The sequence below is a fragment of the Lathyrus oleraceus genome, chromosome 6 (genome assembly GCF_024323335.1).
Source record: "Lathyrus oleraceus cultivar Zhongwan6 chromosome 6, CAAS_Psat_ZW6_1.0, whole genome shotgun sequence".
In the NCBI taxonomy this organism is placed as follows: domain Eukaryota; kingdom Viridiplantae; phylum Streptophyta; class Magnoliopsida; order Fabales; family Fabaceae; genus Lathyrus; species Lathyrus oleraceus.
In genome coordinates, this window is record NC_066584.1 from 53,497,619 (window position 1) to 53,514,517 (window position 16,899).

General features: G+C 33.4%; 1 protein-coding gene across 1 annotated transcript; it reads right to left on the bottom strand.

The window, feature by feature from the left end:
• Positions 1-629: 629 nt before the first annotated feature.
• On the bottom strand, positions 630-5,645 carry LOC127091389 (probable leucine-rich repeat receptor-like protein kinase At2g33170). Its single transcript, XM_051030014.1, has 3 exons — positions 5,039-5,645; positions 1,457-4,427; positions 630-1,268 (listed from the first exon to the last, which is right to left on the bottom strand). The coding sequence occupies exons 2-3, from the start codon at positions 4,398-4,400 to the stop codon at positions 880-882; spliced, it is 3,333 nt and encodes a 1,110-aa protein (XP_050885971.1). The 5' UTR covers positions 4,401-4,427; positions 5,039-5,645; the 3' UTR covers positions 630-879.
• Between the last annotated feature and the right edge of the window lie 11,254 nt (positions 5,646-16,899).

The following is a 16,899-nucleotide window of genomic DNA, read 5'->3' on the forward strand; positions in this document are numbered from 1 at the left end:
TACCGAATAAAGTTTGACTAAATTTGATTCAACTCGAGTTATTTTTAGCTTAATACATAAACACTTAATTATTTGAATTTGGTTGAGCCCTAAAAGAAAGGTAGAATAAGCCCTTTAATTTAATCCAAACAAGCATTTCACCTAAATTTTGGGTCAAAGCAAGAAATGCTTTTTATTTGGTTAAGAAAGCAAAGACTAGAAGAGGTCTATCTACATAGCAACAAATTTTGTTGGAAACTTAAGTCCGATTCAACACAAGAATATATTAATAAATCTTATGATTTGAATCATTCAAAGGAAAGTGGCTCATGAACTATTTGTTAAATCAAGTTGCTTTAGCTTCAATCCAAAGTATATTGACTAAAGACCATAAAAAAGTATCATAAAAACAATACATCCACGGAAATCAAGTATTGAATAGTAAACATTCACATGGAGAAATCTTGAAACCCTCACTTTGATGCATGCATGGAACTTTACATTGCCAACCCATGAGTGCATGTGTATATTAATGCAAGTAAACAATTTAATATCCATCCCATCCTTTTCATTATAAATATTAATATATGACATAAGGATTAAAGAACTACTTTCAAAGATCTCATAAATGTAATTCAGATGGCAAAATATTGTATAAACTTCTTTATGAGTACTAAAATACTATAATAAAGTGAATTTAGTGGCTCAAATACACATTGTATCTAGCAAAATCAAGAGTCTTTTTAGATCTTAGATTTCTAGGATTGTTGTATACATATAAGTGAAATCAATAAAAAGACAAGTATAAATTAAAATTATCAACTCTAGTAGCATAATGAAGTAAAAGAATGTACAAAAATCATATCTGTTAACAAAACTCTCAAGAGAACTAGCATAATTTCATGTGTTATCTTTAGAAGGAGGAGGATCATGGTTTGTTCGAGTAAGTGTTAAGTTCCCTTCTCGCTCATTCGACTCGATGAGCATCAACACAACTTCGCGCATTGACGGACGCTTAGTAGGAGACATACTTGTGCACATTAAAGCAAGTTTCAGAACAGTGAGCATGTGGTTTATAGTGATTTGGTCTTCAAGATCAAGACGAGTATCGAGTATCTCTGAGCTCAACGTATTGTTATGGTTCCGAATATGGTTTCTCGTCCATGTAACAAGATCGCCTCCTTGCTCCATCGGTTGAACTGGAGATTTTCCGGTTAGCAATTCCAACAGCACAACGCCGTAACTGTATATGTCACACTTCTCGGTAACCTTCATGGTATATGCATATTCTGTAAAATAGTTTCATAGGCATCAAAATCTATGGTCAGAAAATGAAAATTTGAAACTGTTTAATGTATAAAACTCAATTTCTTGAAGTCATAAGCTGTTTTCATGGCTTATGACAGTAAGAACAAAATATATGAAGTGAAAAGAAAATTTATGCTTCATTAACTAATAATGTAAAATAGGAGCTTACCCGGAGCAATATATCCATAAGATCCAGCGACTGCGGACATCGACTTTGACTGAGGCATGTCTATCACTTTCGCCAAGCCAAAATCACCAACATGAGCCTCAAAATTTTCATCTAGAAGGATGTTGTTAGATTTTATATCCCGGTGAATAATCTTCGGTTTACAGTCATGATGCAAGTAAGCGAGGCCTTCAGCAGCTCCGAGAGCAATCATGAATCGAGTTGGCCACTCTAAATTACTTGCAGAACCGTGCAATAATTCACCTAAGCTACCTCGTTCCATGTATTCATAAAGTAAGAGATTGGAACCTTGATGGTAACAAAAACCATACAGTTTCACTATGTTCCGATGCCTTATCCTTCCTAGTGTCGATATCTCAGCCCTGAAACTGTCATCGACGTTGTTCCCTTCCCGGTTCGACGCTAGCTTCTTAACAGCAATTGTCTTACCGGATTTCATCACTGCTTTATAAACCGTTCCGCATGCTCCACTACCGATGACATAACTTTCATGAAATCTTTTTGTAGCTTCAAGTAGGTCTTGAAATGTGAAACCGTCTTTTGGAGGGAAATAGATATCCGAATCTGGCGAGAGAGTTTCGGGGTCTACAAAGGAATCAACAGGCTCCCGGGGTCGTCTCATTAAATATAAAATAACTATAATCAAAACGAGAGAAACACCACCAACAGTAGCTGCAATGATCATGACAACTTTGGCACGCGAAGAATCACCGTCTTTCGCCGAGGGAATAGAGCGAGAAGCTGAAAAGCTATTGCAGTCAACGAGAGGTGTACCGCAAAGGCCTATGTTACCACCAACAAAGCTGCTTAAAGCCATACTTTCGAAAATTTTAGTAGAAGGGATAGGTCCAGAGAGGTTATTGTATGAGAAGTTACATCCCATCAAGCTAGAAAGTGCGCTAAAGGTACTCGGAATTTCGCCATCCAATTGGTTGTTATTGAGAAAGAGATATTCAAGCATATTGAGATTGCCAAGCCGAGACGGTATTCTACCAGAAAGATTATTGTAACTGAGATCCATTGCTATCTGTAAGCTCGAAAGAGAACCCAGCTGAGGAGGTATTTCGCCGAAAAACAAATTACCGTCCATAAGCAGCCAGTTCAAATGAGACAGATTGCCTAATGCAGCAGGAATAGTTCCAGACAATTTATTGTCTGAGAGCTTGAGAATCTCCAAGTGCTGAAGTGTTCCAATTTCATTCGGCAACGAATCAGTAAAACGGTTCTGACTGAGATCAAGCCGCTGCAGCCTCTGGCACCAAAAAATTTCAGGAGGGATTCTTCCGGTGAAAAGATTAGAAGAAACATTAAAAGTCACCAATTGAGAGAGATTTCCTATTTCCTTCGGCAACTCCAATGTGAAGTAATTGTTTGCAATATGAAGCCTTTGCAAATTGTGGCAGTTTGCAATCTCACGAGGAAGCGGACCGGTAAACCTGTTATCATTCAAATCAATGGCGGTAAGGTTCTCAAGTTTACACAATTCCGAAGGGAAACCACCAGTTAGCCTGTTACCGACCAAAAGCAACTGTGCCAATGATTCACAGTTCAATATACCTGTTGGTATGTTTCCATAAAGCTGATTATCGGCGAGATTCAACAGCATCAAATGAGAGTTTCGGCATAGATAAGGAGGGATATTTCCCGTCAAGTTGTTGTCGGAAAAATCAACCACCCAAAGACGACTATAAAGTCCAAGTCCCTGAGGAATAACACCACTTAGGTTGTTGTCGAAAAGTTGCAGCTGATACATATGAGTCAAATATTGAAAACCGGAAGGAATCGGACCGGTAAGATTATTTATCGACAGGTCCAGCTTCGTCAAGTTCTTCAAGCTACCAAACTCATTTGGTATCACACCAGTTAGATGATTCTCAAAGAGAAAGAGCAAACTTAGACCACGGATTTTGCTGAACTCCGATGGAATATCGCCTGCCAACGAGTTCTCTGAGAAATCAATGTGTAAAGCTGAAGAAAGATTTCCAATTTCCCTTGGAATGGATCCGTTCAACTTATTTCTGTAAAGATACAACCACTTCAACGATTTCAGGTTTCCAATCTCATGAGGTAACGGTCCAACAAAACTATTCCCGTATAAAGCAAGGATCTCAAGCCTGCTACAATTCCCAAGCTCTTTAGGAACAACTCCTGATAACTTGTTTTCCCATAAAACCAATTCTTTTAAGTTTTCGAGCATCCCAATCTCCTTCGGTATCTCCCCTTCGATTTGATTTTGAGCAAGACCTAGACGTACCAAGCTCCTACATCTGCCAATTTCTTCCGGCAAGATACCAGTAATGTTATTCGCCCCAGCTCTGAAAGTCACGAGATTCTCAAGATTTCCAACAGAATTAGGCAACGGGCCAACGAGAAAGTTGCTAAAAGCAACTAACTCAACCAAAGAAGACAGGTTTCCAAACTCGACCGGAAGAACACCAGAGAGTTTATTGTTGCAAATATTCAAATTTTTCAAAACAGACAACTTACCTAATTCAACCGGAATCGGTCCCTCAAATTGATTATTGTTCAAGTAAAGATATTCCAAACTCAATAACTCACCAATCTCCTTCGGGATATTCCCAATAAAACCATTATAAGCAAGATTGAGATAAGTTAACTTGTTAAGACCCCCAACGCTACCGTTTAGAGTTCCAGAAAGATCCATAGAACTCAAATTAAGAGAAACAACCACCGGATCACTACCACTACCATGTATATAAATGCAATTTACACCTACCCAGCCACATGGAGTTTCATCACTAGATTTCCAATTTCCCAAAAGATTATACTTATCATGAAGTCCATTCTTGATCTCCAAGAGAATTTGTCCCTCTAAATTCAACCCTTCTGTGCTACAAAAGAGTAAACTCAATAGTAGCAACAAATTAACGGAATACCCTTTTGCATAACCTCTTCCCTCCTTCATGTTCCTAGATATCTTAATAATCAACGCCTGCACAACCAAACAATTTATTAATCACTTGCATAACCAACCACATGATTTATATTCCAAATGAAACCAAAAAATAATTTCTTTTGTAACCAAGTAACCTCAAAATTCACATTCTCTTTATAGGCAAATGTTAGGGACCACAAGTTACAGAGTAAAAAAGCCTACGTAGCACCAACACAAGAAAAAAAAGTTTGAGTGTCGGTATTCAAGACTATCACCGATGAAAATAAGTGTGCGAGTGTCGATATTCAAGACCAACACCGACGCCTTTAGAAAAAAAGTGTGTGAGTGTCGGTATTCAAGACCAACACCAACACCTCTAGAAAAAAAGTGTGTGATTGTCTGTATTCAAGACCAACACCGACACCTCTAAAAAAAAGTGTGTGAGTGTCAGTATTCAAGACCAACACCGACACCTCTAGAAAAAAGTGTGTGACTGTAAGTATTCAAGACCAACCCAGACATCTATGTGTACATTTAATTTATTCATTTTTACAAAATTATTACTTCAGCGTATTAGTGTCGGTGTCATGTTTATGGTGTTAGTGTTTCAAGTGTCATACTTAGAATCTTAATGAAACAATTCAAAGGTAAACCAAAGATACACATACCTTTCAAAGCCCACCATCACTTTTCAAAAGAGCAACCAATTCACCAATTGGGATCAATGAATCCCTTTGAAGGAAAATCGAGAAGAGCCATGGAAGTTAATTAATGAATAAAACTGAATCCTCAAAAAAAATAGAATATACCCACTTCACCTTATGGTATGAAAAGTGAGGATCTTTGATCTGAAGCAAAAAAGATGAGATTTTTAGAATCAAAATAGAAACCCTTTTGTCCTAGGATTAATAAAATGAAGAAGATAGACTAAAAAGTTGATGAATCAGAAAAATGAATATCTCCACAGGGTAAGAAATGAGTGGGAAGGATCTTTTTTGGGATGTGAAGTTTGAATGGCCGACAAAGCATGGTTTAATCTTTCTGTGATAGGATCATTATGGTTGTCTCTTGAAAACACTAAAAAGGGTCTTTTGATAAATTGAACACTTTTTAAGTGATGAGAAAGAAAGAAAGAAAAACAAAAGTGATGATGCAAAGGAAGAAGAAGGAGAAGAAAAAGGTATGAGAAAGTTTTATAGGTGAAATTTGGAGGTTTGTGATTGTGAATGAGAGATTGTGGTGTGGTGGGGTCCAGTTATCTTGGTTGGTAGGTAGGTTTATGGCTCTGAAATGGATGTAGTTGATGTTGCAGGCTTGCAGCTGTAATTGTACTGAGTCATTCAGTTAATCAATCAGTTACTATTTGCGTTCTTTTTTCTACGCGTCACTTGTTTAACCAACTTTGTTTTTGTTTTTGTTTTACCACTAATGTTTCAAATGATTTGGTCTCAACTTTCGCATCTTTGTATTTCTTTATAACTTAATCATAGTATTACTTAACTATTTCCTTAGATATAAATTTGTTCACGTATCTAAACTCAAAATAATACATGTTAGCCCAATAAAATAACTTGGAAGGAACGTTAAAAATACTCATACTAATAAAATACATTATTTATTATTATATACTTATATATTACTACTTGTTAAGGATGTGTATACTTTATTTATCTATCATTATACTACTTGCATATGGATTAATCTTTATTATGTTTTTGTTTTTGTTTTAAGGGCATTGCATAATCCAAGACTTCGACTGATGATCCAAAAGAGTGTGACGGTTTTAGCATTTTGCATTCAAATTATTCCATCATTTTGTTCAAGTAATTAAAATAGATAAGAATAATTCACTTCTATTGCAGTTTCTCATGATGTATATCCCTAGGATCATCTTAGTCTCATTGGACTTACCAATATCTTCCTTACTAGAGTTTTTCATCAAGATATCATCATCATATAGAAGAAGGTAGAGAATGACTTCTTCGTTCCTGTCCAATATGTATACACAACTATCATAACCAATTTTCACAAAATCATACTTAATAAGAAATTGATCAAGTTGGTGATACATTTGTCATAGGATTTGTTTTAACCCATACAAAAAATTATTCAATAAACACCTTTACATCTACAAAAACCTTCAAATTGCTTCATGTTGATTGTTTCTTCAAAGTCTCCATGTAAGAAAACCATTGTAACATCCATCTTCTCCAACTCAATATCATATTGATTTACAATTTTCATAAGTATCCTTATAGAATAATGTTTTACCACATGTGAAAATACTTTCTTGTAATCAATCTCATTCACTTGCGTATAACCATTTACCACAAGCATTTATTTAAACATTGGTTCTTTAATCCTCAAAATACCTTCCTTCTTCTTGAACATACACTTGCATTCAACCACCATTTGTTTCTTAGGTAAGTCTCACAAGCTCCCATGTATTTTTCTTCGCCACTGAATTCATCTTATCATTCACCGTCTTCAACCAGTTTTTACTACCTTTTCTTTAAAATTCTTCCCTGAAGGTCTTTGATTCTGAGTCTTAGAACCCTTCATCCACATTCAAAGCATATCAAATAAGATCAACACAATTGTATCTTTGAATTGGTATAATTTATATCCTTACCTTATCAAATGTTAATAGATAGTTTGGAGTTACTGTAAGTTGCCCTTCACTAGAAATAGAAACGGGAGCATTAACTTCCTCTTTATCTCTAGACTCATAAGTAGAAACCACCAATTCAAAACGAGTCTTCTCAATTATAGTTTTTTATTCTTTCACTTCTAGATATTTGCACTTCATGCCTATAATGGTCTCGTCAAAAGTAACATTCATGTCTATAATAAATTTTGATCCTCTAGATTTCATATTCCACAATTTGAATTCATTCACACCTTTTGGACAACCAATTAAGATATACTTTTTATCCCTATCATCAAACTTGTCTTGTTTGTATACGCAAACACCAAAGCTATGAAGACCTTCAAATTAGAATAGTCTACAAGTTTACCTCTCCAAACCTCCATAGATGTCCTGAGTTTATTCATGTGGACGGGCATTTATTAATTAGTTAAGATGTTGTAACAATAACTTCTCCCTATAAACTCATTGGTAACCTAACTCCAAGAAACATTATCCTCTCCAAAATGGCCATATTCATTTGTTCATCTAGGGCATTTTGCTGAGGTATGCCATAAAGAATTTATGCTTATCGATATCTTGTTTCCTAGAAAATCCATTAAACTACTCTAAGATAAATTTCAAAACATTGTCATTTCTCAACACATTCAATTTAGTTCTAAACTGATTTCTTAACATCAATTTAGGGGACGTAGTCATAATACATAGGCACTTATGACTGTGGTGATTTGGTTTGTTCCTTTCTTCAATTTCAAACATTCTTCTCAAGTTCATTAACTCAAGTGTGTCATAAACGGCCATTTGATGACACTCACACCATTTTATTTTCCCAAACCCCGTCAACTTATTTGTTTAGAAGTCGAGTAAGAAGTTTGATTTGAAGTACTTCAACTGGGATATTACCTTGTCCTCGGTTCAAAGGTGCAAGATCGTCATACAATGGCTATATGGATTCATCCCTAAGATGCTCATATTCTTACTGTCTCACACATAGTTTTTCATTGTGCTCTTACAACTCCATCATTGTTTTCATGAGTTGCTTTAATACAATGTCATTCAAGTCAACATTAGTAGTCGTTGAGGTGTGGCCATTCCATTATGTTGGTTCCATGATAAATGGCTAGTGATGTTGGTGATATTGAGGGAGCTAGGTCGTCAATATTTTTTACTATATCTGATGGGTAATTTAACAAGTATACTAAATCTTCGTCAAGTAATAAAAATTAACTTCATATCCACAGGGATTTCTCATTTTTAACACAACAATATTATTTATCGTAATAAAGAGGTAAACTTAGGGGATTTTCATAAGAGTTCGGTTAACAAATGAAAAAATAAAACAGATTAAATTTATCAGAGATTAAAAACGATCAAACCTTTTTGAATAATCTATTTCTTATTATTTGGTAATTGCGTATATTCTCTAAAATTGTCCCCTTGGTATTACAATGAACTAACAAATTAGTTATACCTAATTTCTTGGTGAATAAACCTCTCTTTTAATTACAACCCCCTTATGTCTTAGACTAATTTCATGCACGTTAATTCATATATCACAAAGAATAATTCAATATGTCTAAAGTAATTATTGAATAAATAGTTAATTTTGTTCGAGATTCAAAATTTAGGATTATTAGTCATTCTAAACTTAGAATCAATTCAGACATTTGTCAACATATAAAGGACATTAAACACAAATTTAGCTGAATAATACTAGAATTGTAATTTTATAGAATAATACTCTACAATTACACATTTCAAATAACTCAAAATAAATTCATCTCAAGGATCTAATCAAAGGGAATTTATCTACTCAAAATGTAATTATTCATAGCCAAAAGGTTTAAAGAAAGATACATTAATTACAAATGAAAATTGGTCTTCAATAGTGTGAAATCTCCAAATCCTCGCAGTAGCCAAAATCCCGTAGAAATTTTGAATGAATAAAAATTATGGTTCAAAAAATGTCTAAATGTGCCACGATGCTAAAGCATTGTTCCACAATTTTGTCCAAATCACGTCATGGTCCAAGCCAATCGTTGTACAATTTTTCCAGAAGCTTACCTTGCTTTTTTGTTTCAAAATATTTTCTTTCTTTTTTTGACAGCTTTTTCCTTTATCTTAAATATTGTCAAAATTTATCTATAAACCATGTAATTTTCTACCCAACATTAGTAAAAATACTTAAACTTACCGATAAAACTCAATGATGATGTATTGTCATTATAACCCCAAACCTGAATTGTTACTTGTCTTCAAGGAAAATACTTCCAAAATAAAAATCTTAACAGTAAATTAATAGTCTTGTTCAATCATTGATCACCACACAATTCTATCTCAAATGTCAATCTTGTTCATTGCTTCAATTCTAACAAATATAAATAATTCTTTCAATTTGCCGCTATACACAACTTCTCCCTCTTTCTCACATTTTATCTCCAAGGAAATAATACGGGAATCACTCAATCAACACACAATAGTTTTTTACCATAAACAAGAAACTTTTCTAAACAATCAATCAAAGTCATTATTTGAATAACACTTTTGAGGTCTTTCAGTGTTATAACGAGATTTATGTCAAGGTGGAATATTTTGGGATAATATACTTTAAATTTGGAGTTAAGTATCGTATATTTTTCCTTATTTCATAATCATCCTTAAGATAATACAAATACAAATTCAAGAGTACTAGAGACCAACTTACTCAGATTCTTTTTCTTTTTAAAAAACTACAATGATTTTTAATTTTATTGAAGAAGTTATTTTAACTTCTTTGTTTTTATTTTTACTAACCACATTCTCTACTACCCCAATCCCAAACTTAATATGTTGTTTGTTCCAACAGCAACACCAAATTTAATTATTTGTATTAACAAGGAAAATTAATTTTTTTACCTAACTCCAAAGAGGATGGAAAGATTAATCATTCAAGTCAATAGATTTATAATATTTATATTTCACCGAATAAAAGGGACAATGTTCAAAGGGATTTAACAACACATAAATTTATTTGGTAATGATAACTTGTGCCCTAGGGGCAAAAGTTAAGAAAGTCACTTATAGAAAGTTTGTATTGGAAAAAATAATTAAAAAGATAATTTTATACTTTTATTAAAATCTATACACAATTTCCAAGATAATATTTCTTCATTTGGTTCTTAACTTGTGCCCTAGGGGCACAAGTTAGCATTACCCAAATTTATTTCATGATGACTTGAAAAGGCTCAGAGTACCAAACAAATTTTTTGAAGTGTGTATAACAAATATAAACACTTAACTGTTCAGAAATATAACAAGTACTAGAAAATAATAAAATGCATGGGTACACTCAATTAACAAGAAAGAAGTAAATAGTGAAGGACTTAGTCTCAAACCTCACAGGTTAAGGTTTCTGGAAGTTTAATACACATCTAATCAAAATTATTCCTCTTCTATATATTTCAATACACACTTAGAACTTCCATAGCAATTGAGCTTTATTCATCAAAGTGACTAAATTAATTTTACTTTACACTGATAGTAATCATTGATAAAGAAACAATGCTCTTAAGATAGAAAAAAATTAGACATCAAAATAATTCATTAATTTCAAGAAAACATTATAAATACTTACAAGGAAAGAAAGACAAACTAACCAAAAACAAAAACCCTAAAATACAATAAAATGCAAACAGAATAAAAGATAAAAACGATAGTGAAATACGTGAATCGCATATCGTTGCTGGTGGTGGATTTTGAAGGAAAGGGTCGAAAGTTCATCACCAATTGTATCACTTCATTATGCACATGCTTATTCCTTTGAAATTTCTCTTACATCATTCTCTTTGTCTCTCCGCAACTCTCCCCCAATGGACCTAAAAATAGAATTTTGCAAGTTATCCTCTATGCCAAATTGACTGAACATATTCAAAGTAGGAATATGATCGAGATAGTTATTCATGACTTCTCTGAATAGAGGATAAACTGTGGAGGATCTGAATACAAGGTCTTAGATATTTTTACGGCCTAATTGGCCAATCCTAGAACAAAACCGAAGTATTGTTGAGGAGGTTAATGACTCACTTCTGGTGCTGGTGAAACCTCTTTCTCCCGTGATGGTTGTTAAGTTTCCTATGCAAATTCTTCTCCCTCTTGATGCATCAGCTTCTTTGTCAAATCCTCCATAAAGAATTTGTTCATTGGAAATTTTAGTGATAGGGTGATGTGATCGTCTTCTCTTGGAAATCCAACCAACCTGAATAGCTAATGACCAAGAACTTTCCACTTTAAATCCACCATTAATTTAAAGTTCTCGACAATCAATCTTCCTATATTTATTTGTTATCCCATAATGATTGTCATTAAACGAAATACCCTCTGAAGGATGAACTTAGAAAAATTAGAGGCATTTTCCAAAGTGGTCACAAAATATGAGTCCCATGGCTTGGGTTGAGGTTTCAAGCTTTCAATAGTTAATCGGGTAAAATTTTGTCCCGTCTTCCAGATCCATTTGGCCCTTGAGTGACACAACTCTTGCAATATTGCTCGTTGGTTGGATAACTTGTGGGTAATCTTCTATGTTGAACCCGACATATCTGGCAGTATCAACCTAAGCATTTGATTAATTGCACCTGGGTTGTAATCACTTTTTTTGCCTCACACAAATGAAACATATTCTCCTGTTGGACATTTGAAGGAATTTTCATAGAATTAAAAAGCAACTATTATGTTGCTTTCTTGGACTAAGCTGTTGAGTTTGATCCAAATTCTACTACTTTGTTCCTTAAAGAAAATGGGAAAATCCATCAAATCTTCTACTTAAAATCTTCTTTCCGGGTTGAATTTGTGGTTTCTAACTTGCAACATCTATCTGTTGGTGTAAGCCCTAGAGGCCAATACTTTTGGTACTTGTATCGAATTATTTATTAATAATAAAAGGCTTTTTATTTATTATGTTTGTCTAATAAAGTCCCTAGAATAGATAGTCTGTTTAATGTATCAAGTGTGACTTAATCATGAGATCACATTAAACATAAGGACATTATTCTTAAAGTATCCATAGTCGAGCTTTATTGTGAAGTGGGATAACATTAAAGCATTAAGACTATTATGTATATAGACTGATGATCACATCTCATGGATCATGGATAAGGAGTTATCAAGTCTTAAACATAGGTATGAATATTAAGAGTAATATTTATACTGGATTGACCCTCTATGAGAATACTATATAGAATGTTATGCAAAGTGTCATAAGTTATTCTCATGGTGATAATGGTGTATACCACCCTTCGACCTGAAACCACTATGGATCCTAAATGTAAAGTCGAGTGCCTTATTGCTGATCAAACATTGTCCGTAACTAGATGACCATAAAGACAGTTGATGGGTACTTCACGAAGCGTGCTAAGGGACATGAGTGACCTAGATGGAATTTGTCCATCCTGCGTAACAGGATAAATGTCTATGGGCCCAATATTGAACTGGACAAGGATGACACAGTCTATGTCTTGTGTTCAATATAGACATAAGGGCAAAAGGGTAATTGTACATATAAGTATTATCACAAAAGGATTTGTCAGATCACATGACATTTTTGTGTCTTGGGTAGCAATGATGTGTTGCTAGATACCGCTCACTGTTTATTATGTTAAATATGTGATTTAATATAATTGTCAATTCCGCGAAAACCTACAGGATCACACATAAAAGGACGGATTGGTGAGAGATAAAGTAACTAAGGAATATCGTAATGTACGGTGCCCTTAAGTGAATTGTAGAATATCGTAAGGTACGGTGTACTTAAGTAGAATACGAAATATGGTAAGGTACCACGCGCTTAAGTGATTTTGGCATATTATAAGATATGGGCCACATACACTTGAGTGGGCTTTTTAGCTTGCAGCCTAAACAAGTGGTTATAATAATATAACCCTTGTTTATAAGCATTTGTGCAGTTGCAATTTCGTTTTTCTCTCTCTCTCTCTCTCTCTCACTCACTCAAAGCCTTCATTCGTAGCAGCTAGCACTGAGATTGAAGGAATCCGTTCGTGTGGACTGAGTAGAGGCGTTGTCATCGTTCAACGTTCGTGATCGCTCCGTAGATCTGCATCAAAGGTTACAATCGCCACAAGAGGTAACAATTCTATCACTGATCATGCTCATTCGTAAGGATCACTAAAGGAGAAATTTTAAATTCCGTTGCGTTTTGGATCGCCCTTCTCCTTCACTATCAACATGAACAATATTAAGGAATTTTGAACTGAAGATTGAGAAACAGAAGAAGTTGGCAGAGAAGTTCCACTAGCGGGAACATTTGATATGGATGATTTTACTCATTTAGTAGAGGGAAACATTGTTGATGGAAAAGAGATTATATGAAGAACTTTGAAAATTTTGGTTATTTAGAAGTGGTTTTGAGTGAATTTGAGTTTGCTTAGGTGAATAATGTGATTGTACAGGCAATTTTGCCTCTTTTATATTTATAAACCTTCAAAATAACTCAACAATTTATTCCAAATGCATAATAATTGATGTAACAGTGACTCACATCACGCCACAATTTGCTCTGTAACATTTTTTCAAATTCAGCTTCAATCATGCCACAATTTGTATAAGTTGATGCGCGATTTTTCCAATCCTCTCCTTCTTTCTTTTCCACCTCCTTTCTTTGTTTCCTTTTCCTTTTTGTTCTTTGAATTCTCCTAATGAATAATAAGAATAAAAATACAAATAAATTAGTATGCGAAAAATAAAAAATAAAAAATTTACCTGATGGATTGCCTCCCATTAAGCACTTCTTTGACATCACTAGCTTAACTTCTAATGGCTTAAGGCTCTGTTAATACTAGAGAGAACCTTTAAAAGGGATTCTATCCACATGCATATGGTTTGAATCTTTTACATTCATTCTGAATGTATTTGAAGATCGAGGCTCTGAAGGTGCAAGAAACACAAGAAAGGGGGGTTGAATTTGTTTTTTGGATTTAAAAACGTAATCCACCTAATATATCAAACAGAAAAGATAAGAACACAATTATTTTTATTCTGGTTCGCTATTAACAAAGCTACGTCAAGTCCACCCACCTGAGTGATATCGTCTTCTCAATAAGGGCTTAATCTAATAATCAATATGATTACAACAAACTCAAAGATACACAGTCTAAGACTTCTTGAGAAATTTTGACTATACCCTAGTCTATCAAGGAAAATAACTTAAAGACTAACCATCAATGACTTCTTGAGAATTTTGACTATACTTAGTCTCTCAAGGAAATTAACCAAAGTTAATATAGTATATTTTGTGTTTACAAGATGCTTTAATAAGCAGATAGACGAGTTTAAATCAAATATTGCACTTAACAAGAATATTCAAGGAAATATGTTCTAAGTGTATAAGTGTGAAAAAATACTTCTTTTATTTTTCTCTTTTCACGTATCTTTTTGAGTATATACATTTGATATATAGTTTAGTTCATGCACATATCTTCCAAGCTTCAAGGACCTTTTTATATAGGAGCAAATATATTCGTTGGATGGTAAAGTTGGAATATCCTCAATCTATTCATTGTATGAAGGTCACTTCATATTGCAACATTAGAGTGGCGCTTGTAGCAGAGAGTTGGTGAGGATGATGGGACATGAAAAACTTATTTGGTACAAATACAATACTTTACATAGAAAGTATATTTGTTTTTTGTATCTCTATCACATCAATCATTCTTTGGCCTTTTAATACAAATCTTCTAGTCAGAGGCTTCTTATACAAGTTGATGAAGCTTGAGTAGAGTACAGAATATTCCTTCAGAAATTGGTGAGACTATCCAACATCATCTTTGCATCCAACACATCACCCTATCATAGTCGCCTTAGCCAAAACACTCAACGATCATTTAACACCAATTGTTCTTCCTCCTACTATAGCCAAGAAGTCCAAATATCTCAAAACCAAAACCTTTAATAACCATATGGCTACTAAACATCACAACAATCATTTCAACCTTTCCTCGACGCATCATTCACACCAATGTCTCCATTCAATCGTTCTGGTCGCCCTCCAACAACTCAAACACAACCCAACTACTCTGGCATGGGTCATGAACTCAGCTATGGCGATACCCCTTCGATGCATACACAAGACTACGCTGATTTGTCTAACTATATGGCAATCTCCTGCAGTTGATGGTGATGTTCCTGGGTCCTTAGATACTCAAATACCTGGGGTGAATCATCGGCGTGGGTTAGGGTCACGAGTTCGGGTAGTTAGGGGATGTGGGACCGGAGGTCGGTTAGATGATCCCGGTCATCGACATTAGTCTTTTTTGTGTAAACGGGTATTAATATTAATATGAATTGGTCTGATTTCGACTTTATCTATCATGTACAATATTTTTCAAAAAAAAAATTACGAAACACACACAGATGTCAGACCAATTGGCGTCTCCTCTAAAACTTAACACATAGGCGCCAATTGGATTGACTACAGAAGGTGAACTAGCCGATCCAATTGGCGTCTCCTCTCTAAGTTTAAGAGCAGACGCCAATTCATCTGACGCCTCCTCTTCAAAGTGGGATAGTTTGGAAATTTTTTTGAAAACTGGATTATTTTGAGATTTTTTTTGAAAAACTGGATTATTTGAGTAAAATATTTGAGTTGTCACCTCGCATACAAATTTGAAAAGAAAAAATATCTCAATAGAAATGCATAATATAGAAATAATTAAAAAGCAATAATAATAATAATAATAATAATAATAATAATAATAATAATAATAATAATAATAATAATAATAATAATAGTAATAATAATAATAATAATAATAATAATAATAATAATAATAATAATAATAATAATAATAATAATAATAATAATAATAATAATAAAATTGAAAATAACCGCAAGAACAAAATCCAAGCATTATTTAATGGATAATTTAGCAACGGTACTAAATCATCCTCAAATAATAAAAATTAACTTTAGTATCCACGGGAATTTCTCAATTTCAATTCAATAATATTATCTATAGTACTAAAGATGTAAATTTGAGAGATTTTCGTAAGAGTTTGACTAACAACTAAGAAAATAAAATAGATTAAAATTATTAGAGATTTAAAATGATCAGGCATTTTTGAATATTTATTTCTTATTATTTGATAATTATGCATATTACCTAAAATTGTTCCTCTATTATCACAAGGAACTAACAAATTAGTTATCCCAAATAAACCTCTCTTTCAATTATAACCCCCTAATGTTTTATGAGATTTCGTAATCAAAATAGATTTTCCTACACGTTAATTCTTATATCACAAATAATAATTCAATATATCTAAAGTAATTATTGAATAAACAGTTAAATTAGTTTGAGATTTCAAAAGTTAAGATTATTAATCGTTGTTAACTTAAAATTAATTCATACATTCATCAACAATTAAAAGGCATTAAACATGAATTTAAATTAATAATATTAGTATTGCAGTTTTATAGAATAATACTCTACAAGAACATGCTTCAAATAGCTCAAGAATAAATTCATCTCAAAGGCTTAATCAAAGGGAATTTAGCTACTTAAAATGAAATTATTCATAGCCAAAAGGTTTAAAGAAAGATACATGAATTACAAATGAAAATTGGTCTTTAACAATGCAAATGGTTCAATCTCCCGTCTCTAAATTTGTGTTGTAGCCTAAATCCCATAAAATCTACGAACGAATAAAAATTCTGCCAATTTTTTCTTTTATAATGGGTCAAAATGCCACGATACTAAAATATCACGCCTCGATCCAGGATAATATCTATGTGGTTTTTTCCCGATGCCTGCCTTGCTTTTATGTTTCAAAAAGTCTTATCTCTTTCTTCTTTTGATAATTTTTTCCTTTATCTCAAATACTACCAAAATTTAT